General features: G+C 37.3%; 1 protein-coding gene across 2 annotated transcripts in view; it reads left to right on the top strand.

Annotated features, from left to right (window-relative positions):
• LOC309494440 (neural cell adhesion molecule 2) overlaps positions 1-26,083 on the top strand; it is a 280,054-nt gene that overhangs the window by 185,308 nt on the left and 68,663 nt on the right. For both annotated transcript variants that reach the window (XM_082163799.1, XM_082163798.1), the window contains exons 2-3: positions 19,026-19,100; positions 25,741-25,947. In XM_082163799.1, the coding sequence (XP_082019925.1) occupies positions 19,026-19,100; positions 25,741-25,947 (282 nt within the window). The remainder of the gene's footprint in view (positions 1-19,025; positions 19,101-25,740; positions 25,948-26,083) is intronic.

Here is a 26,083-nt window from a genome sequence, read left to right as displayed (position 1 = left end):
CGCCTCCACTCACTCACTCAGCTCAGAGATCCACTGGTTGACGATCACACGTTGATCTGATTGGTTACAAGGTAGTTTGTGACGTCAGAAACACCAGCGATTTCAAAGCGTGTTTTTGAGACTGTCTTTGGTTCACTGCAGTTTTAAGGAGGAAATACTCAGCAATGGTGTCGACTTTACACATGCTTTGTCTTAAAGCAGATTAAAAACACCGTATAGACACATAAACAACATTAAAAGCTGGATTTTCACCACAGGATGACTTTTATAAAGAAGTTTGAATTATACTAAACTCTGTTACTTTACTTGTGCACGTCAGTTCGAGAAACTGTGTGAATGAAATACTTCTCCAAAATGGTGGTGTTGTCAGTCTAAATATAAAGCAACATTTTATGCTCAGCATAATTTCTTCTTTCTTGATTTTGGGGTGAAATTTGACCTAGAAATGTTGTTGACAGGATAGTCGAGTATATTCATCGTTAGTGTAGAAATCCTCTCGCTGTTATGTAAGAGACGGAGTCGGAGTGGATGCGAGTATTTGTGCTTGTGGATCGTTTTTTAAGGCTCATTAGTGGCTCCTTTGCCTTCAACTTTCTTGTCTCCATGGCAACTCACCCCACATGCTTAAGGCTTCTAAAGCAATCTAAACCCAATTTAGGCTTCTTCCCCTCGGGTCCGGCTATCAGTGTTAAATACACGTGCATCTTCAGTCCTGATGCTGCCGCAGAACTGAAAACACACTTTCTGATATCTGTCGAACGCCCTGCATCTGTCACAGGTTTATATAATCAAAGCCGGACAGAAACTCACCTTGCATGCATGTTAGAAAGGCCTGAATTATTGCATATTAAATGCCATTGGTAGTGTTTAAGGACATGCTGAGAGACAAACTGCAGGATTGTGCCTCAAATCACATGACACTTCAGGTAAAATTTGATCTGTCAGTGAATATGTAAAAACTAATGATCAAAGACTTGATTTTGGCCTTGGATCAAAGGAATATATTTACACAGTTTGACTGAGACGGCCAAATTGTGGCCAGTATCGTACAGTCCAACTTTATCCAACTTTATCACTACTAGTCTAATGATAGTTGCTGATATAACCTCGACTTAACTTCTCCAAGGTGAAGATCTTGCTGACACCATCATACCTGCAAAAGCTCAAGCAAAACTTTAATGAATGAGGAAAGAGCCATTGAAATCTCTTGGGATAAGTGAAGATTCCAGCAAGAACCCATAATAGGACAAATTTATATATACCTCTATGTATGTGTTTAATTTTCTTCCTCCATTGTGTTAAAATGAACATCCTACATATGCATCTTTATTATTGTTATTATTTATCATTATTATTATTTGGTTTTGATTTTGGTTTTTATTGATGTGGATGTAAAAAAATATATATAAAAAAACAAGCAGGGTTTTTATAGTATATTAAAACTAAGTCTACTACTACTCAAAAAATAAATAAATCACTACTTGAAATGAAAAAAAGACACACTAGCTCAAATGAAATAATAATAAAAAATAACTCATTTTATTGCAACTTTTTGCCAGTTTTTAATTTTGATTAAGTTCAAGTGCTAAAATAAGCTAAAACTAAAAACAAACAGGATACGGTTTTTTCTATGTGAAGTTTGTGGAGTGCGTTGCGAAAATGAATCGAAACTCAGTGTATTCACTTCTAGCAAGCGCTTGCGTGCGTCTGAACTCTTGTTCTGGGTTTGATGAATAGATCGTCTTGTCGTCTCTTTTTCCCGTTGTGGCGGTTAGCAAACAACATTGCATTACCACACACACGCCCCCTACTGGACTGGAGTGTGTATCGCCTGTGACTGACTGTATTGGTCGTCTGACTGTATGTACTATATGAAGTCTGTATTGTGAAGGTTCGGGACGAATACATGTACCGTTACACCCCTATATCAATTATACAAAAGATGGATGCAGATTTGTTTATTTATGTAAAGTAACTGACAGGGGGGATATGAGACCTGGAACAGATCCTGTTGGGTTTTTGAGTATGACTTTACAGCCTCCCTAAAGCGTACTGAGCTACAGTTTAAAAACACACACTAAACCCCCTTCAGCCAAACACAGTATACTTGATATTTGCAGTAAATCAATAGAAAGGCCTCTGTCCTCCGTGGGATATCGATCGGCTCTTACTCCTGCTCAGGGGGAAGCGCATGGAGAGTTCAGGCCAAACATGAGATCTGGAGCTCCTACTTTACTCAACATATACAAACATATTATTGATGCTTGTCAAATTATATAAAATATTTATTTTCCCGGGTGTTTGGCCTCCATGTGCGAGTCTCATGCACTTCCGTGTTTGTTTATGGAGTTAGTCAATAATTTTACATGCAGTGCTTACAATTTGAGAATCTTGAATGTTTCTCATAGACAGAAGTAAGAACAAATTGAGACTGATTTTGCTCTTCAGATGTTGATACTGATTAAAAGACCTCAGTAATCTCAAATGTGTCTCTTCCTTCAGGGATTTCACATCTCAGCAGCATCTTACATTGAGTTCAGATTTGCTCAGATACCGAAGTGTGCATTCAAAAGATCTAGATATGAACTCTAGACGTTTCTCATTGAGTAATCAGAGCTGATTGTCTCCCATTCAAGCCTTAACCAAGCCAAACCCTCCTTATTGACTCATTTGTCTCTTTTTATGTCTCCAAAGGAATTTTAGGAGAAGCATTTGAGATCCACATTTGAACATCTGAAAGCAACCTAAATATTCATCTGTGTTGTTGTCTCATGATTGTCTGATGGTTTCACTGATCTCTTTTGTCATTTTAACCCTCGACGTCCACTACGCTGAAAAAAACCATAAGTAAAATTTACTTAATTTTTTGTTTTTGCACAAATATTTTTTAAGTAAATTTCACACGCATATTTTTAAAGTAAATTTCACATATGGAATTAAGTAAACTCTACTTAACTAAGTTAAGTGAAAGTAACAAAGAAAATAAGTTGTTTTAACTTGGCTAGTAAAAGGTTGAGTAATATTTATTTTGTTGAAGTTTCCTTTGCAATACATTTCACTCAAACAATATAATATTGAATTAAGCCACACTTTTAAAGTAAATGTTTTACTTACAAATACCTAAGTAATTAATACATTAGATATTGTGTAAGACAGCATGTCTACATATCAGATGTTAAGCATCAAACGCAGAGATCTCAATACTTGGTAGACAATACACAATGGCGGTAACATTTGATGGATCGTTCTTGTGTTTGAATGTGTCATTTTGAGTAGAAAATGATCTCCAAATGTCACAAAATGACACGTTACTAATCCTAACAACAAAAGCAATGATGAAACAGTGTAAATACAGTTTGAAAACAGTGACAAATCAACCTCATTAATTATTCAAGGCCCAGTGCATGATGGGAACACCAGTATCAGAAAAGTTGAGTAATTTTACTTAATTTTACTTACGCTTTCATTTCTACACGCTTGAATTGAGTACTTATATAGAATTTACTTAGTTTTTTTAAACTCTTGCCTGAACTAACTTTTTCATGTAAATTACATGTTTTTTTTTCTGTAGTATTTACTTCACCACAAAATCATTTTTATTAGTTTGCCCTGATTTTGATTCTGCATAATTACATGCACTAATTTTTCTAAATCCGAATAAATCCAATCCGATTTCATGTGCATTTATGTATTCCCCACTGACTAGCTTGTAAGACGTAAATAAACATATGCATGATCTTATTATAAAACGGGTAAGGTATTTTTGAATTCAATTGACAAGACTATCATATCCAAGCATTTACATGCTTACACTGAAAAAAAAGTGTAGAAACAGTTTCCACATAGAATTTGATTGTAAAATCACAATTATTTATGATGTAACATTGAATTAAATGTGACATTTTTAAGTAGAAAGACTAAATAGTCCAGTGATCTATTTCCCTATTGATCGGATAATTTCATGTCTACAAAACCCCATTCAATCCAATTGTAGACATGACGGCTCTTCAGTCCGATTGAACCATCAATCCAATTATTTGTCTGCATGTAAACGATAGATTTTGTTTTCTTGCAGCTCAGATGATTCAAGCGTGTATAACTGAATACCGACCGACCCTTAGACGTGCAGCGAGATCTTCGGCCTTCTCCATTGTGCATCGTTGGGTCACTCAAACACGCTTGAATAGTGAATACTGAAGGATGCACTGGAGAAGAAGAGCAATTCAAACCTCATCAATAAGAGTCGAGATGGAGGACGTTAACCGGCACAGTCGCGTCACAATAACGAAGGAATGGCGTGTTTAGGGTCGGTCTGGTCAGCTGGATATGATAGAAATGGACTCTTTGCTCAATCTCCCCCATGTAATGTTTAGCTAAAGGCTTTATAGGAGCTTCTGTGGCCGTTAAGGGTTGTAGAGCACTTTACGTCCACTGGGAGACTATTGATTTCAGGATAGGAATGGTCATTCACAATGAAGCCGTGCAGGGCAGTGTTCACATCCATCTCATTCAGATCAATAGTCACGAGATACGAAGCTTCTCGTGACTGTGTGTGGAGCAACAGATGAGACTTGTGGATGTGCATCTGCTAAACATCAAAGCAAACGTAGTCTAACAAGTGGTCTTTTCAATCGGAAGTAAGATCTCTTCATAATTTCATGTAATATCCTTTTACACAAGGCATCCTGAAACAAAAGACTTCAATTACAGGGACAGAAACAAAGGCGTGTAATTATTTCTCTGTTTGATTGGAAATGGCACAGCATCATCTGATTATCTGTACGCTGGTGTCATTGGCCCGTGCTAACAGACGATTACTGGCTGAATCAGAGTCGAGAGGCGCAAATCATCCACAGATCATGTGTTTACAGACACCAAACTCATGCACCAATTTTAGATCTCGGTTATTATATACAGAAGAGACGTCTTTCCAAAATCTTAGTGATCCCAAACTCTTTGAATGATAGTGTTCAGTAGAAGAAGTCAGTTTGTTTTACATTTACATTTCTGCATTTGGCAGATGCTTTTATCCAAAGCGACTTGCATTGCATTTCAAGGCACACATTTACATTCTTATCAGTTCTTGCTTTCCCTGGGAATCGAACCCATGACCTTGGTGTTGCAAGCGCCGACGCTTTACTAGGGCTGGGTATTGACACAAATTGCACAATTCGATTCGATTTCGATTCACAAGCTTGCAATTCGATTCGATTCGATTCGATTCAGTATTGATTATTTTGGATATCAGGGACAATACATGGCAAATTTTCTCAAGGAAAACAAATCTCTTAACTAATGCTGTAAACTATGGGAGTCAGTGGTAGCCTATAGGCTTCATTAGCCTACTATAATGTTGAAGGTAAAAATGTACTGATTTGTATACAAACACTTAAATTACACTTTTATTAATTTGTATAATAAGAAAGTTATATGAAATATAAACATTTAAATGGTGGCTGTCATAAAAACCTGCCAGATTTATTCAAACATTAAATACTGAAGAACATTAAAAATGATTATTTTTATTTTTAATGCATATATTTAGCAGAATGCTCCTCTCTAGAGTAAATTTTTCTCGCTGACTGACGAGTTTATAGTCACTGGATATGTTTTTTCTGAGGTAAATGTGACGTTACATGACATTGTTTACAAGCTGTTTTACTGACGTCTTTCCACGGTTGAAACACTGATTGGGCGACTCCATGTCACATGATACGGATTTCGATAAGTTGTACTCTACCGTTTAACACACTTTCAGAAGCTCATTCATGTTTATCTCGCGCTGTAACTGGTGTTATTAAGGTGGAAGAGAAGATCATGTGCTTCTCTAGAGCTGAGCCAGAGCGATCTCACGCCACAGCGACAAAACGCTATTTATGTTTTTGAATTTCATAAGAAAATGGACGTAATTTGAAATTTAAGACTTTATTTCATATCAATAGTAACAAAGCACAAAGATTATTGTGATTTATTGGATGGGATGCAGCGCTACAATGTTACATTCATTCATCAACTGAAAACAGGATGACTAATCGATTCTTGAGATTTAAGAATCGATATCGGTTCGTAAAAATGAGAACCGATTAATATCGAGAAATCAATATTTTTGACCCAGCCCCATGATATAGTGTTTGAGCTACAGGAAGGTTTTAAAGGGACAATATGTAAGTTTTCGCCACTAGAGGTCGCATTTTCAAAATAATAACCAAGACAAAGCTTGATGGCGCTATGAAGGAGTGTGGAACGATGGGAGATGTTGTTTTCACCATCCAGAGATGTATTGATTTCAACAATTATATAAATTCAGCTAATAAATTCGTTTTTGTAATGCCTGTACGTTTGATCACAGCATTTTATGTCATTGTAATGAATAAGCTGCAAGGAACGTGAAATGTTATGCAATTTATTTGCAATGTATTTGCTTACTTGTCTATTAAAACACATGCAAGAAGCGGAGCTCTCCATCCTGTAAACCCCACACCGATATTGATCCTTGATTTATTTATCAGTTTTTCCCAGAGCTTTCTTGCCTCAGTTGATCTACGTATACGTTTTTTAAAATCTGTACTCGCTGATCAATAATCGTGAATCTTGATGACTGAACGACACAACAGCAGTGTGCGAGATACTGTCTCTAGATCTATATACTATATATATATCATAGATCCCGCTAACGTATAGCGGCCCATTGTAATAGCCTATGTATCTATGGTTTCTACAAGCGGAAACCAAGGATAGCACGGATATTACGTCATTGATAGACGACAATGACAAGGGATGAGCCATTATTCAAAACTGGATTTACAAATCCTTGGGAAGTTTTGGGATAATATAAGTACACAACTGCATGAAATATATCACTCTGTGCAAGTGGTTTTTGAATGTTTTATTACAAAAATCTTACATATTGTACCTTTAAGGATGACTATAGTGCCCCTTGTGGCAACACTGAGAATTGCGTCTCACTATAAGTTGCGTTCTGGCACATTTCAGCACGGCAACTTTTGAAACGTGTCTCATCTGTGTGTATGTACTTTCATAGAGTATGTTTCAAGCATGCAGGGATGTGGACTCTGTTTTTATCCCGTGAGAATCAGTCTGAAGGTGTTTCTCAGAGATCTTTTAGTTTCAGAGGAACAGCTTCATCTGGGATTCAGAGTCTTTCTACCTATCTTCAGTCCTTCCTATATACGCCTTCGGCTCCGGATAGAACCATTTCAAAGGCTTTCAGGGCAGATTTTATGAGATGTCAGTGAAATAGGAGAGGAATAAAGTGGAAATGACACACAGACGGGACACAGAGATAACAGGAGGGAGAGAGTGACTGGGATGTGACCTTTCACTCAGACATCCTAACAATATCTGCTGGGATCGGGATCAGATGAGGCATTCCTGGAACAGCGCTCGGATGAATAATTGAAAAATAGATGCACGATCTCACCAGACGCTGCGCCGCATCAATACGAGATTGGAAATGACCCGAGGAATCAATCAGACGGAAAGACAAACAGACTTACACAGCATCACACGAGCCGTCAGTGTCTGCGCTATTAATAAAGTGAGACAAGATGCTTCAAAATATACTAAACTTCCACGGTAAATGTCCAAAATCATGGTGAAACTGTGGTACATTTAGTTGGTTGTTTGTTAGTATTTATAGCAGTGCTGGGCAACAATTAATCACATTCAAAATAAAAGTTTGTAGTTTGTATATATTTGTATATATATATATAAATACATGCATGTATTTATAAAAAAAAATAAAAAATAATAAAATTTTTATATATTATATAAATTATGTAGCCTGGGAAAACCCAGACAACTTCCGGCAAATTTAGATTTGCTCTACAGTAGTCTGGCAAAGAGCCCATTCAAGCCGATTTCTAATCCGTTGAAATCGCGGCACCAATCAGAAACGTTGGGGCGGGCTTTACACGATGACAAGCGCTCTGATTGGTTTTAGGTCTATCCAATTGCGCCCAGAGGCATTTGAGCGACGTCCGTTGGTGACGCCCCTTTGGAAATGAGTTATTAATGAAGCTTTGCCAGACCATAACTCAGTTACTACTGACAATGGTCTGGTTTTAACCAGGCTATAAATTATGTGTATATATATATGCATATATTTAAGAAATTATTGCATGTGTATATATATATATATATATATATACACATGCAAATATTTCTTAAATATATGCATATGTGTGTATTTATACATAATTATACATTTTATAAATAATTATACGCAAATATATTATGTAAACACAAACTTTTATTTTGGATGCAATTAATCGTTGCCCAGCACTAATTTATAGTTCATTCATCTTTTTAGTTTTTATATTTTAAATGCATTAAATTAGGATGTATGTCAGGACACGCCTCATGCTCTTGATCTGCAGCTGAAAGCTCTCGTCTTCATTGTTTGTTGTGAGGACAGCGAGTCTGAGAGCGGCTTTGGTGTGTAATATAGTTCCTGTAAAACTCGCTCTCATTTCTATTATCAGCAGCAGATCTGTGTGTGTCCGTGGCCTCTCTAACACCTCGTGTTCTTGGTTCATCATGAGAACAGAGAGCCGACGGATGCGGAGATTGTGCTGTTATTAGTGTCATAGATTTCATTCACTTTGTTTGTTTTCATCCGATAGTGTCAGTGCAGTCAAACCAATAATATTGCTGAATATCAAAGTGCCTTTTCACGATATAGAGAGATTGGTATAGGCTCACAATGGTTGATGTGATGTTTGTCTCTTACGAAACGAACAATGCAAAATAGAAACTCGCTCTGTAAAAGTTTACAGCGTTTTAATGTGACGTATTTCTGAGTGAAACAAGGTAAGGCAGGATTTAAAGAGGCGTTGTCTTGATGATGTTTTAGTCTCTACTAGAACTTGAATGTTGATTATTTTCCTCATATTCTCCATTGTTGCGGCTCCTCTCTTCCCAGTCTGTCAGTAACGCTCTGTTTACTTCCTGTCTCTATGAAGCCCCTCCTTCTGAAAAGCACACTGTGCTCTGATTGGTCGGCTGGATCAGTGTGTCGTGATTGGTCGTTTGCTTCGAGTGTGTTTGGGAAATGTCCCGCGCCTTACCATAACCACCAGTTTAACACACTACTAACTAACTCAACCAGGCCCCGCCCCTTTATTCTGCATATTGATTATTTAAATGAGGAATATTGTGACGTGTTCGTTCCCGGAAGAAACTCGAGACTACAATGGAGGCGTTTCAGGAGTTCAGAAACACTGACACTCATATAGAGAAGAACTGGAGCTTTTTCATGATCAAACAGCAACATTACACACTAAACACAGATGATCCCTTTATTTCAGTGGTTATTTCTCAATGCTAATACCGTTTTCTCGCTGCATCGTGTTGTTGTTGTTGTATATTCAGTGTCGACAGCACCAGTGTGTGTGTCAGCGGGGGTCCGTAGAGTCGTGTGTGTGATCTGCCATCCTCACAGCGGGTCAGACCCTCGGGTGACACACACACACACACACACACACACACACTGGTGTTCGGGGCTGAAAGAGCAGGTTCTGGTGTGGGAACAGTCTTCACTGCGGGGGTCCGGTGTGTGTGTGAGAGACGTTTCGCCCGGCGGAGACTCACAATGACGGCTAGGATCTTTACTAACTGTGAAATGGCTGTGAGTTGGTAAATGATGAAAGTATTCTTGGTTATTATGTCTTTACTTAAAGCTCTTCAGAGGAAGGAAACATTTACACTAAAGTATTGACACTTGCTTGACACTTTCATAACATTAAACAGATCAAAAGTCCATATATGCTTGTAGCTTTGCATTATTTTCATGAGCATTCGACACATATTCCACCAAATGCGCATTTAAGGCAAATCAACTCTGAATCAACATGCACCAAATATAATTTTTTTGGTGTTTTGTGTAAAACTGGTCAATTTTGAGATTTCTCACAGTCTTCTTTCAGACTAGTGGAAAGAAACCATCGCATATCAGTGGCGTTAGACTTTCTCATTGTACAGTACGTCATTTTGACAGACAGGGTTGTACAAATTCTGTCATTATCTATAATTACCCGTCATTTAAATTGAGCTTTTTTAATTATAATTTTGACATTTAATAGATTTTAAATCATGAACTTACAGGACGAGCATATAGGCTAGAGATTATGCATTTATTTATTTATGAAGAGAACAGATGCGACACTTTTCACGTTCAACACGACACTAAACGGATGAATGTTTGTTTGTAACTTTCATGAGCATTTAACACATAATTCCCCCAAAATTCGCATAAGGCAAGATATTGTTTTTTTCATGCACTTTGAGATTTTTGCATCCATAATCTTACAGACTTTCATAGACTTTCTCATTGTCCGTCATTTTGACATTGTCCGTAATTATCTATCATTACCTGTCATTTAAATGTTCATATTTTAATGATAATTTTGACATTTAATAGATTTGTTTTCATTCACATTTTCATTGTTAATCATGAACTTACAAGACGAGCATGTGTTGGCTAGATTATGCATTTATTTATGTATGAAGAGAGAACAGATGCGACACTTTTCATGTTCAACACGATACAATTACGGTTAATATGAACAAAACATGTAATAAATGAACTGAGCTAAACTCAAACTCTGAACTCAAATATTCGGTTTATGCTAAAACTGTCCAAAATACACATTTAAGTGTTTATTTTATTGCACTTTTATGTATTTGCGCCTGTATATTTGAATCTCATCTTTTTAAAAGCGGAGAGTTTCAGTCAGGAATCTCCACTTCACCAGCTTTACACACTCACACACCAAACAGTTGTATTAATATTTATATTCTGAAGGTTTGTTCATATATCATTCACCAGGTTTATTAACATTTTATTCCATGGTTAAAAAAAAAAACATCCTGACGTTATCCAATGTTTTCCGATTTCTGTTCTGGTAAAGTATGCAAATGAGTACATGTTTAATTAGATAATGCCTCATTTGCATATTTAAACATAACATTTCAGAAAACTTGTAATACAAAGCAATTGTCTTAGTGTACTGTGATTAATCACCTGGGGAAGGTTTGGTTAAATTGATTAGTAACCATTTTCCCCCCTATTTGCCTGTGGTGTCTTGTCTTTTATGTATTTATTTATTTACTAATTTACTTATTTGCAACTTCATAACATCAAAACGAGAATGTAATGTGTTAACATGTTGAATATTATAACTAACACAGCTGATATATGATGCACTGACAAATAAACGGTGTAGGATTTACTTTTAAAACAGTTTTCACTCGAGAAATTGCTTGTAAATTTATTTTATTTCTTGTGCACTTAAGGCATCTTCTCCCTTGACCTGCATTCAGCCCTGTGGCGTGTGTGTGTGTGTGTGTGTGTGTGTGTGTGTGTGTATACCTCGATCCGCTGGGCCGAACTCTGTCACGCTGAGAAACATACGGCTCGTTTAATTAACCCAACGAGACGAGGCATGGAGATCTAGAAATATATAACACACCCCCGTCCATCATAATTACAGTATTCAGTATGATTAGAATGTTAAGATAATATAGCTTTTTTTATGTGTTTTAGTTTAGTCACTTGCACGGCCTCAAAGCGACGACTAAGCAGAACCAGTCTTACGACCCATAAAGTCCAGTTAACTTTATAGCAGAAATGTAATATTAGCTCTTTACTGTCTGTTTTACTGCGGTAAATGCACTTTTATATCCATACTTTTGGCTGATGCTTTTATCCAAAGCGACTTTAATTGCATTGAAGGTTTACATTTGATCCGTTCATTTATATTTATTTATATTTTGCCGATTGAACCTTCGCGTTTTTGCTCCGTTTTTTGAGCAGCTTTTTATTTTTTATGGCCAAGTTGAACAATTTATTTATTTATTTGTTTGTTTGAAGATTTTTTCGATAACACTTTAACAGGTTTCAGTTGTTAACATTAGTTTACTACATAAGTGAACACGAACTAACCATAAACGACAGCATTTATTAATCTTAATGTTAATTTCGACAGTTACTTATACAGTTCTGTTTATATTAGTTGATGTGCTCTGAACTAACATGAACAAACAATGAACAATTGCATTTTTTATTAACTAACATTAACAAAGGTTAATCAATTAGGTATATTGCTTGTTAATCCATATTAACTAATACTAACAAATGAGACGTTAATCAAGCGTAGCGTCAGTTCTGGCAGGTCGTGTTAGTCAAGCTCTCATCATCTGATCCACATCTACCTATAGGAATACGACGCCTATTACCGTATATATACAGACCCTTTCCAAAAAATTTGAATATATCATGAAATCACACAGTAATTACACAGTGATACCCTGGTCACTGAACCAGGTTTTGGTTATTTTAGCAGTGTGGGCAGGTGCAGATCCTGCTGGAAAATGAAGTCAGCATCTCCATAAAGCTTGTCTGCTGAAGGAAGCATGAAGTGCTCTGGAAATGTCCTGGTAGACGGCTGAGTTGAGTGGACAGCACAGTGGACCAACACCAGCCGATGACATGTGCTCCCCAAACCAACACAGACTGTGGAAACTTCACACTGGACTTCAAGCATCTTGGATTGTGTGCGTCTCCATTCTTCCTCCAGACTCTGGGACCTTGGTTTCCAAATGAGATGCAAAATTTGCTCTCATCAGAAAAGAGGACTTTGGTCCACTGTGCTTTATTAAATCCAGAGTCAACGCAGCCGTCTCTACCAGGACATTTCCAGAGCACTTCATGCTTCCTTCATTTTCCAGCAGGATTTGCACCTGCCCACACTGCCAAAATAACCCAAACCTGGTTCAATGACCATGGTATTACTGTGTAATTACTGTGTGATTTCATGCAATTTTCAAATTTTTTGAAATCCTGTTTTCGTGGGTTTTATGAGCTGGAAGCCCAAATTATGTACAAATAAACAACTAAATACTTGAAATCGTTTAAGTTGTGGGCCCTGAATCTATAATCTATGGAAGTTTAACGTTTTGAATGGAATTATGGAAATAAATAAACTTTTCCATGATATTCAAATTTTTTGGAAAAGGTCTGTATACATATATATATATATATATATATGAGCTTATCAAGCATTATCAGCAGATATTGTGTTTCTCAGGGGATGATTACCCTCCTCCAGCTCCTCCTGTCTCAGTCATTCCCCTGAATCAGACTAAACTTCTCCAATTATGTTGTACATTCAAATGAATTAATGATATCTGCAATACATTCCTGTTGTTTCTGTTCTTGTTCACCCTTACACCGTGTCCTAACTACACGCGACGACACGCAATAAAAGGTTCTTCATGTTGATCAGAGTGTTTGTCCTAACCGGCCGCGACGGCGACACGCGACGATTCTGTTTTAGAAACGGTTTCTATTTTTCTGCGGCGTCGCGCGGGAACAACAAACACAAAGTGTGGCGATGATAATCTCAGGTGCTGTTTATGTGCTTTATTTAATGTTAAAAGCGTGTCATGTGACTCTGAATATCATTTAGTGCTCCAGCTTTGTAGCTGTAAAAGCAACAATGGATAATTCACCTCAGATCTTGAAATTAAACAAATGGAAACAAGAAGTGTATTCTTAGACAAAGATTGTTTTAGTAACTCAGTAGCCTATGTATTTTAATAATGTTAAATGGTGTAATATTTGTGAATTTGATTATGTAGCGACTTATCCATTTTCTTGCGAGTGCCGTCAAGATTACTCTCTGGTGCCGTGAGACTCCGCCCACACGCTGTTCTTATTGGCTGACTCCGCCCACAATCTGTTCTGATTGGCTGACTCCGCCCACATGTTGTTCTGATTAGCTGACTCCGCCCACACGCTGTTCTGATTGGCTGACTCCGCCCGCACACTGTTCTGATTGGCTTACTCCGCCCACACTCTGTTCTGATTGGCTGACTCCGCCCACACGTTGTTCTGATTAGCTGACTGCGCCCACACGCTGTTCTGATTGGCTGACTCCGCCCACATGCTGTTCTTATTGGCTGACTCCGCCCACACACTGTTCTGATTGGCTGTGGATTTTGATTTTGTCGCGTCTAGTGTAGACAGACACATTATTTGTCACTGGAATCTTATCGCATCGCGTCTGGTTAGGACACAGTGTAAGGAGGGTTATTGCTGCTCTCATCCATGCTAGGCTGAAAAACAGAACCAGACCGCCAGACTGTGTGCTAATTGTCAATTGTATTTGACGATAGTGGTCCTGACCGAATTGTGGAGTGTTACTGATTTTTGAATATGAATGAATAATATTATTCAGTCACGAGGTCTAAGTAATAATTGTCTTGTTTTCAAAATCAGCAGGTTGTGTGAAGCGTATGTCTGTCATCAATAAACATGAACTGAAGTGAATTGAATGTAAACCAGCTTGAGTCTCGTCTGCAGTGTTTGGGTTAGTCCTGCTGACAGGCCGGTTGTTTTGAGGAGTTCACTGGAGTCGATCCTCCGGGACTCGAGCTCTCACACACGTTCACTGAAGACACAGGATATGCTGTCAGGAAGCAGTGCATTCTGGGAGACGTTCCTGACAGGTCTGACTCAGGATCTGCTCCCGGATCGTGTTCTTTAACAGGGTGTGTGTTGCTCGCGTCACGGGTCGTTTGCTGCAGAGATCTGTTTGTGTTTATATGGGAAACAGTCTTAATTGTAGTGAAGGAAAGAGATGATCAGCGAACCACTGACTGGAACCGAATCATGACATTCAGTTCAGCACATTCAGCACATTAATGTCTTCATCTGTTGTGTGACTGAAACACACCGTCGGGAACTGAGATAAAGCTCAACGGAAAACTTAAAGTTGGACACAATTTTGAGATATTGCCTAGGCAACTAACTGAGGTAAATATATAAAATATATATATATATATATATATATAAAGTAGCTACTAAAATAAAAAAATTAAAAAATGAAAGTTATCTAAAGCACAAATTTACTAAAAATTAAATGAAAACTGAAAAGATAAAAATAAAAGCTAGTTCAAAATATAAACAAATACTATAGTATATAAAAACAAAAATTGTTATATTGTTTTATATTTATACTATAAATACTATTATATTTGTATGTAATTTGTATGTAATATAAATGTAACATAAATAATCTATATATAGAATATATATTCTCTCTCTCTCTCTCTCTCTCTCTCTCTCTCTCTCTCTATATATATATATATATATATGAAGAGTGCGTCTGGTTCAGAAGAGCCTCTAAGTGCCATCTGAAATTTTCTTCTAGAATGATCATTTTTATCAAGCTCGTATATTTAAGTTCAATAATTTCACTTAAATGGTAATGAAAATTTAAGTGAAATTACTGAACTAAAATATACGAGCTTGATAAAAATGATCATTCCAGAAGAAAATTTCAGATGGCACTTAGAGGCTTTTGTATCTGAACTCTTCATATATATATATATATATATTGTTTTCCCCATTATGTTCAGTTAAATGCTTGAATATCTGAATCATGTCCATACATACTCTGGCAGTGTTTGAAATAATAATAGAGAATGATACAAAAACAAGTATTTGATGCACCTTTCTATTTTATGTCTTTCTTGACTTTTATGTCTTTCTCTCTTGAGCAAATTATTATAATGAATCAGTCAAAAACGCTCATGAATCAGTCTGAAGAATCTCCGACTCACTAAATGCTGAAATGTGGATCATAACCAGAAACGCTTACGGTTCCCAAATATGCGGTGTCATAACTGCTGCTTTTCTGTACAGTATTTACTCAGGGATGTTCAGGGAAGAGTTGCTTCAGGCGAGCGTAACACGGTAAACACGGTAAAACTGCGTCTGGTTCAGAGGTGTGTGTGTGTGTGTGGGGGGGGGGGGGGGGGGGGGGGGGACTCACAGTGAAACATCACAGAAAGATGAGAAGAAACGCTGACATGAACCTTCATGGAGTCAAACCGTATTTACGCCCGAGGGCGTCTCAGCATGTGTGTGTGTGTATGTGTGTGTGTGTGTGTGTGTGTGTGTGTGTCACAGAAACCCCCCGTTCTCTTCAGAAAGGCTTCCCAGCATGCACTGCTCACGGAGACTCACACGACCCGTAGATTCCTCTGTTAAATCACAGTGGATTACAGCGCGAGTGTCGTTTTCCTCTCGGCACGACCCGTGTGTGTGTGTGTGTGTGTGTGTGTGTGTGTGTGTGTGTGTGTGTGTGTGTGCTTGATTACAGTTAATATGAGGTGAGGCTCTTCTGAATGCAAATCACTCTGCCAAGGTTAGACATATCACACTAGAGATCCGCTGAATTCATTTGATTGTCTGAAGGAATAATCATAAATGTTTCTTGAGCAGCAAATCATCATATTAGAGTGATTTCTGAAGGATCATGTGACACTGAAGACTGGAGTAATGATGCTGAAAATTCAGCTTTGATCACAGGATATAAATTACACTATATATTCACATAGAAAACAGCTGATTTACATCGTAATAATATTTCACAATATTACTGATTTTACAGATTTTTTTTGTCAAATAAATGCATTTTTAATGAGCATAAGTTTAAAAAAAAACATGTTGAACATTAATATAAGAATGATATCTTTAGCTCTGAAATCGGAGCTGGATGTCCTGTGACGCTCGTCTAAATGACTAACAAACCTTAAACACTCATTTATTTGTGACATGAGTTCCTCTAAGCTGACTTGAGCTTATTAGAAGCGATGTTTATGAGCATTATGTTGCTGTAACTCTTCTGGAGTTTAATCACTCGCATAGGTTTGTGTTTTATTATTTTGCGTGGGCTTGATTTTAGACTAATGAACACGCTAATCCGATTAGTCCGACAAAACAAGCTTTGTGTTCTTTCTTATTGTCTCTGAACAGCATCTGGATCATTAATTCACTTCTAGTCTTCAGTTACTTGCCCTAACACTTCAAGATTACCATGTGACAGAAGAAGTCTCACACACACACACACACACACACACACACACACACACATACACACACACACACGGTTCCAGAGTCTGAGGACACACACACACACACACACACACACACACACACACACACACACACTCGCGGTTCCAGAGTCTGAGGACGCACACACACACACACACACACACACACACACACACACACACACACGGTTCCAGAGTCTGAGGACGCACACACACACACACACTCGCGGTTCCAGAGTCTGAGGACGCACACACACACACACACACACACACACACACACACGGTTCCAGAGTCTGAGGACACACACACACACACACTCGTGGTTCCAGAGTCTGAGGACACACACACACACACACACACACACACACTCGCGGTTCCAGAGTCTGAGGACGCACACACACACACACACTCGCGGTTCCAGAGTCTGAGGACACACACACACACACACACACACGGTTCCAGAGTCTGAGGACGCACACACACACACACACGGTTCCAGAGTCTGAGGACGCGCACACACACACACACACACACACACACACACACACACACACACTCGCGGTTCCAGAACTACAGCAGGCCGACAGTAAAACACTCCTCCTCCTCCTCTGTCCCCGAGAGGAGTCAGTCATCAGCGCTGGAAGTGTTGAAGGTGTTCTCAGAGACTTACTGCCATCTATAGGCTGATTCTGTCACGCTTAATCTTCCTCTTCCTCAGTGTTTCTGTCTAAATCAAACATTCCTAAATCAAGACACATTTACTGGAGGAGCAGAATTACTCTGAACAATCCATCAAAGTTAAGCAGAGTCTGTGTGCAAAACCAGAACAAATATCTGCCAGTGGCTCTTCTTTTAATCACAAACTCACTCAATCTTTCAGAAAACAACACTTAATATCTTAATATACTCATTTTGCTTCAAGTAAATGCATTTGGATTTAAGAATGTTTGGATATTTGTGCTGGAAAACGAGACAGAAACACTGAGGAGGAGGATTTCCCTGACATGTTCAGACTCCTGCTGGGCGGATTCACAAGATCTGAATATCAAACGTACAGCAAAATCATGAAGGATTAAAGTTGGTTTATTCACATTTTGTTTATGCAGAAGATTGGAGAAATGTGTTGGTTCTCAGCGCTGGAGACAGACGTCATGTTTCATTTACAGATGAAGATGTCCGTGTCAGATGTGTGTATACTGTAGTTCAAAAATAGCCGAAATGAATCACTAGTAAAGAGCTAGAGCAGCTCGGATCACGCTGTATACAGGATTTGATCAAACTTGTAAATAAAACAAAGATTATTAGAGTTTTCTACTTCAAAATTGCATGTTTAATTCAGTGTTTCTTGCCGTTTCTTTGTAATTGTTTGTGAAATGTACTTGTAATACTTTACTTAAAGCAGTAATGTATATAACGCATTATAAACGTATTCATATTATACGACATTATGTCTTTTCATAAATTATTAAAGTCATTTTGCAGATTGCTTGTTACATCAGTTGTTTGTCATGTGCTTTAATGCATTCTAAAGGCGTAATATATGAGTATTATAATGCATTATTATATACATTTATAAATTACAGTGTTTTATAAGGTGCATAAAAATGCATCATAGAGGCTTCAAGTCACTGAAAAAAATGATTCGTTGAATTTAATAAATTTTTTGCACACAATTGATTTTACCTACATTTAAACTGATTATTGATTAAGTTCAAATGAATGCATTTGTTTAAATGTAGGTAAAATCAATTGTGTGCAACCACTTACCATAAATAAATTGATTAAATTCAACGAATATTTTTTTTCAGTGAAGGAAAGTGTTCCCGAAAATAGTTTCTACTCCAATTTGTTTCAGTGCACATAGAGTTAATATTGAGATCTCAGGCTTTTAAGTGTGAAACTGAGGCATTGTTGAAACTCACGGATGTGAAATTACTGGGAGAATCCGAACTAGTGGCCCGTCCTGCGCTCTGACTCTGTGATTGCAATGAAATTGATGAATTTCACCAGATTTGCACTGTTATTTTCCCGTTTTATTACTGTAACAGTCTGTATTGTAGAAGCAAAGCTGATGGACTGTGTGTTTCTCTCTCTTTCCCAGCTGTGCTTCAGGTGTCCATATCACTCAATAAAGTGGAGCTGAGTGTCGGAGAGTCGAAGTTCTTCACATGCACAGGTGAGATTGTGTTGAATATTAACACGCTTGACTATGTTTGAGGTGTGAAACTTCAGGAAATTCTCTCAAAAAGTGCAGTGATGATAATCAGTCTGTAAAGACTCACGTTTAGGGTTGTTAAGATGTGCTAATGTTTCTGAAAAAGTCTCTTCTGCTCATTAAAGCTGCATTTATTTGATCAAAAATACAGTAAAAACAGTGCAATATTTTTAAAATGTAAAACAGCTGTTTTCTATGTGAATATATGATTATTATCTACTATATATAGTAAAGTGTAAATTATTCCTTGTGTTCAAAGCTGAATTTATTTGATCAGAAATACAGTAACATTTTTGAAATATTATAAAAATTTTAAACAGCTGTTTCTATGTGAATATGATTATTATCAATGTTGAAAACAGTTCATATTTGTGTGGAAACTGTGATATATATTTTAAGATTCTTTGATGAATAGAAAGTTCAAAAGAACAGCATTTCTTTGAAATAGAATCTCTTGTGACATTATAAATTGATTAATTGATCAATTTAATGTGTCCTTGCTGAATAAAAGTAGTAATTTCTGAACGACAGTGAAAAGAGTATCGGCGACATCAGAGTCTAATTCTCGGAGAAATATTCATTGCTTCTGAAAATGAAGTAAACATGAAAAATGAAGCTCAAGGCGACAGTTATGCAACACAGAAAATGTCTGTGTTTTCCATAATGAGCACAATAATATTATAAAAGATAACTGTGAACAGAGTGAAAATGTTACAAAAACATTTTAAATTATTAACAATAATTGAAAAAAAAATGTGTTTAATAGAGACGATATTAGGAATATGATCTCATTCTAGTACACAGAAAATAATTATTTCAAATGAATCTTTTGATTTCTGTTCTGATTGCAGAAACAAGACAAAAGTGCAATAATAATATTCAGTACATTATATATATATATATATATATATATTATATTCAGTGGGATAGTCTTGACTTTTTATTGCTGTCCCTTTAAAAGCTGTCATGAAAAAAAGGCAGTGATATATTGACTGTGTGTGTGTGTGTGTGTGTGTGTGTGTGTGTGTGTGTGTGTGTGTGTGTGTGTGTGTGTGTGTGTGTGTGTGTGTGTGTGTGTGTCCTCGTACTACTGACACAATATCAGTATCAGAGCAGAACTGAAGGTCACTGCTGTTATTGTGTTTAGAAACCAAGCCTGACGTTACAAGACTATATTAGACACAAACTACTGTATATTACGTGTTCTTTTAGGCAGCAGAACACGGCTGTCAGTCCTGTGTTTGAGTCCGGTGTTTGAGTCCTTAATGCGGTTACGTTCACACACACAGTTCAGTGATTTAAAGCTCACATTTCACAAGATCACATTTAAAGCTACAATATGTAAGATTTTTGTAATAAAATATCCAAAAATCACTTGCACAGTGTGATATTTACATTTACATTTATTCATTTAGCTGACGCTTTTTATCCAAAGCGACTTACAATTGCTATATATGTCAGAGGTCGCACGCCTCTGGAGCAACTAGGGGTTAAGTGTCTTGCTCAGGGACACATTGGTGTCTCACAGTGGATTCGAACCCGGGTCTCTCACACCAAAGGCATGTGTCTTATCCACTGCGCCACTACCACCCACATATTTCATGCAGTTGTAGACTTACAATATCCCAAAAGTTCCCAAAGATTTTTAATTTCAGAGAAATTCCAGTTTTAAATAATGGCTCGTCCATGTTCACTTGTCGCCTGTCAATGACGTAATATCCGCGTTATCCCTGGATTCCGCTCGTACTGCCGTAGTAACCATGGCGACAGACATGGACAACTGCGTTACGTCTAGCGGCGCTCCAACGCTGTTGTTGTTTCGCTCAAACATTATGGACCAGACTTTGGGACAAAAGGAGAACTAAAACGAGGATTAATATCGCCGTGGTGTTTTCGAGATGGCGAGAGCTAGCGTCCGCGGCTAACTTCAACTCGACAGAGACGCCGCTCTTGCATGTGCTTTATTAGACAGGTGAGCAAATGTACATAAAACTGATCAATGTTATATAGCTCAACATGATGAAATGTTAGAATATGATCAGTATGTTATTCTAATGTTGATCTAGCTCACTGCTAGTCTAATATAGCCAACAAACTAACACACAGAATAACATTATGGGCCCTATTGTAACGATCTGAAACGCAAGTATCAAACGCGAAACGCAAGTAACTTTGTGGGCTCTGTTGCTATTTTACCGGCGGGATAAATGACTCTTGCGCCCGACGCAAATCTAAAATGTGTTGGTCTGAAGTAGCTTCATTACTCATAGGTGTGGTTTGGGCGTAACGTGAAATAAACCAATCAGAGCGTCATCTCACATTCCCTTTAAGAGCAGGCGCGCTTGTTCCATGGCGGTTTGCTATTATAACGGCAGATTTGCCAGACGCACGCCAGGAGCGGTTCACAGCCGAGGAGACCGACGTTCTCGTAAGGGCCGTAAAACACAGAGAAGTGACATTGGGGATGGAGAAACACACCCAGATTAGCTTCGGTTAAACAGGCGTATGATAATTTGGGTAAATGTGTAAACTAGATTTATGCCTATTTTTTCACATCTTCAAGGACACCACAATGATTTCCCTCGTGTGGTAATATTTTTCCCTGTAATTATGTATGATTTGCAAAAATGGGAACTGCTGCGTCTGTGTAGATGAGAGAAGCAAACACGCTACATTATGGCCAAGCATGCGCCCTTAAAATAGCATCTGAATAACGCGCCACTGACTTTAGACTAGGTTTCTCCTGGTCTGTGGCGGAATTGTTTTCTGAAACTGCAAAATAGCACCAGGGAACGTTTGCGCCGGAACACGCCTCCTCTTTTCGCTGAACCGCCTCCGGGAGCGCAAGTTCATTCCCTAATTTACCGACGTGCGTCTGTGGAGGGAAAACGTCGGGTGCAAAATAGGAATTATACATGTGTCGTGTACAAAGTCAATTGCGCTGGGTGTGAGATAGGACCCTCTAACTTTCAACACACTCAAATGCAGTTTAGTGTGATAGTGTGAAGCGCTGCGTTACCTCACAAGTTTCATTCGTCTAATAAACTGACCTGTGTGTATTAATCAGTGTATCGAATTTGACAAAGAATTAGTCTTGCTTTTTAAAATGAGCATTCGGCAAGAGAAAGTGTGTGTGTGTAAATTGCAGTCAGTGTATATCGCTTCATATCAGTAATAATGCTGTAACTGTTCCATTGATGAGAATACACTATGAATGTTTATATGAAAACACATAGAGTAAAACTCTCTTTTGAACTCATCCACAGATTTTATCCAGCAAATCAATATTTACAATAATAATTTAAAACAATTGTCATTGGACTCTTCTATTCTCTCACTTTAATGGGACTTTTTGGCTTCACTAATTATTCTGAAGATAATAAACAACACTTTTATTTAATAATAATAATAATTTATTTATTCATTTATTTATTTACTCGTATTTTTTGACGAAATTTCACCTTCATAAATGTAAGTATTCTAATATGAACCCCAACTTTATGGTTTTGTTGACAGTAAAATTGTACACTGACAATTTTGGAGACTTTATAATTTTTTTATTAAAAAATCTTTATGTAATCACAATTTTACTATACATACAGTATATATATATATATATATATATATATATATATATATAATATTTCTACCTCCCCCTTGCACCTTTTATTGATTGTATTTGTATTATAGTTATTTCTCTCTCTCTATCATTGAGATACTTTATTTTTGTATTGATATTTGTAGTTATTTTTTTATTTAATATTTTCTGTTTTTTTTTAAATGTAAAAGTTTTTTTGTGGTTTTTTTTGTTAAAGTTTTTTGTTTGTTTAGTTTTTTGTTAAATATGTCTATGTAGTTTATATATTTTTTTTAGTTTTAGTTATTTTAGCACATCAAGTTAAACATAAGAAATATTGGGGAAAAAATTGCTGAAAAAAATAGAATATTTTTCAAGTAACACATTTTTTTTTTATTATTGATCTTGTCATGTTTCTATACAGTAGAATGTTCAGTGGTTCGAGCACATTCTGTGGTTTCTCGTCCACCTGTTGACTTCACCTGTTGAAAGTGATTAACTTTTTCATCGCCCGATTAAATCCCACACGGACGACGTGGTGTTGCCATGACGACAAATAGATTTCTCTCCGTCGTTCATACGCCAGCCGCCCCTGAACGCATTAGCTTGTGTGAATCGAGCGGCAAGCGTCTCTGTGGAGATCCATCAATGAATAACCTGGAATAAACTGATCAGAGCCGCTGGCGAGGGGCGTTACGAGCGGGACATACACATATAATAAATCATTTCTTAAGGAAATCACTTCAGCACGCTGATATTTCACTCAGCTACGCAGTTTGGGGTTATCTGAGGTTACAAATACAGTTACTTGGACACACACAGACTTTTCTGATTTAGTTGATATCACTGTGCATCACTTCTGAAAATGTGCATTAGAAATAAATGTGATTTGAGAAAAGTTTTGACTGTGATCAGAGGCTGTCAAGATTTTTAAAAAACACACAAAAAAAACATAAAAATATCACAATAGCAGCATAACACCAGCCGAATGACTTCTTCTAAAGTGAATAGATTTGTTAATGACACCAAGCATTATCATCGGCAGAAATGTGCGACTGTGACAAGATTATTATCTAAAGGCAAATTAAATCTGTGACTGTTCTCCACACAAACCTGTCACTAATTTCAACATAATTTGACAAATGGACAAATTTTATGATGCTTTTATGGTGTTTTTTTGTTTTGTTTCTGGAGCTTAAATGTACACATTTGGCATTCAAGTTCTGCTTTTGATCAGTTCATGCATTCTCTGAATCAAACCCATGACTTTGGCATTGCTTTCATTTACAGTGAAAAAACGGCAGCTGTGGTTAACAGAACTTTACTATAATAAAAACACAGAACAACATTTTAGGTTTAAAAAACATGGATTTAATTATCTGATATGATGTTAATACATCAACCCACTGAAGTACTAAATGCTCTTTTGCACCATTATAATAAACTGAAAACACAGGTGAGAAAGAGCTTTTCCACAAGCTGAGGGAAATACTAATATATATAGAGTCACGGTGTCATAAACACAACAAATGACAATAAGATAATTCAACAACAACATGATGTATCATAAAACCCTGATGTGCATGGCTGACAAAACTGTATTATATTTTACTTTAAAATGGCATGAAACGTCTTTTTAGGTAAAATTAATTTTAGGTAAACTTGCTGTTAACAGGTTTTTAGCATAGCATATTTAAAAACAAAAAAACATTTGAAGTATGATAATTGTGTATAGTGTAGTGTCATGAGCTACAATAATTATGATGGTATGATTTCAAAATCTGTTGCATTCCATGTAAAAATAAATAAAAATAACGTAATTTGGGTTTGAAACAACATGTGGTTGAGTAACGTTTATGGTGAATTGTTCCTTTAAACAGACCTGAGTATTCTGCACTCTTTTTGGTCTCTGAAAAACATGCTTAAAAGTTAAAATTAAATAAATAAATAAATAAATATATACAAAGAGCAGGTGATGTGAAAAAAGTTCCTGCCCGATGCAGATCTAGTGATAGAAGCAAATAACACAATTATCACCTCAATTGACTCCTCAGACTGAACCTGCACTGCGTTTCTCACCTGTTCTGTTCATGCAACTCTCATCTTTCTAACACCATCACCCTGAAACCTGCTAACTATCCTCATCCGTGACACGGTGAGCCTCGAGGGTTCAGACGGCCAGAAATATCTGCCTCATGACCTTCAGCCGAGCCGCTTTACACGCGAGAGCACCTGGAGTTTCATATGGCACTTGCTAATTCTCCATGTGTCCCTTCATTAAAGTCAGAGCTAAAGAGCTGTCGCAAATCACAGCGAGTGTAAAACCAAGCGAGACGACTGCATACGAGCTTTGAGGAGGTGCGTGCATGGAACATCAGAAACGGGTTGTATGGGTTGTATTTGAACAAGGTTTTACATCTAACTGCATTAATGAAGACTGATGCAAACACTCACATCTCGGTTAGGGGTGTGCGATATATATATCGTCTACGATAATATTGTGATTGTTGTTTTGATGATGTGCGATCTGAAATTATCGAGTATGTCCCTCACTTAACAAGGACACACAGAGAGTTGCGCATATTCAACGTTTTATGTTTAAAACATCAAGACATTATGCATTTGTAATTGCTGGTGAAATGCATTCATGTCCTTCTGATTTGCATTAAACAGTGTAAATACATGTAAATGCCACTTCAGAGGCAGCTTCTGTGTTTCCTCTGCATTGCAAAGATGAATTGTGTTGATACTGATTTCATTTAATTTGGTAATTTCTTCTTCTTATTATTATTATTATAATTGAATTTATTGATTAAATGTAAGAATTTGACACAAAAGATCATGCATACATTTAATTAGGTTAAAAAAAAGGCTTTATAAAGGTAAAAATGCCCATAAAAAGGTACAAATCAAATTAAACTTATTGGAGAAGATCATTTCTCACACTACTGTGAACTGCCCTCCGCACAAAATATGAAGAATATCAGAAATCCCCTAATCTCTGTGTTGGTTTTTTCTCTTTAGCCATCGGTGAGCCGGTCAGCATAAACTGGTTCAGTCCTCAAGGCGAGCGCATCATCTCAAACCAGAGAGTGATCGTTCACACGGAGGGCGTGCGGTCCAGGCTGACCATCTACAACGCCATCATCGAGGACGCTGGGATATACCGATGCCAGGCTGTGGACGCCAGAGCACAGAGTCAGGAGGCCACGGTGGTGCTGGAGATCTACCGTGAGTTCCCACACCAGACCTGTGGAAGTCATGAGCGTTTGCACACGGCAAACAAATGCTTTAGTATTTTTGTCTTGTTTCCAGTTCAAATATCTAAAAATTCTTAAATCATGATGCATTTACTAGATGAGTAAAA

Source organism: Leuciscus leuciscus, assembly GCF_965113295.1.
Source record: "Leuciscus leuciscus genome assembly, chromosome: 3".
NCBI lineage: Eukaryota > Metazoa > Chordata > Actinopteri > Cypriniformes > Leuciscidae > Leuciscus > Leuciscus leuciscus.
Note: the sequence above shows the minus strand (reverse complement) of the source record. Positions and strands in the feature narration are given on the sequence as shown.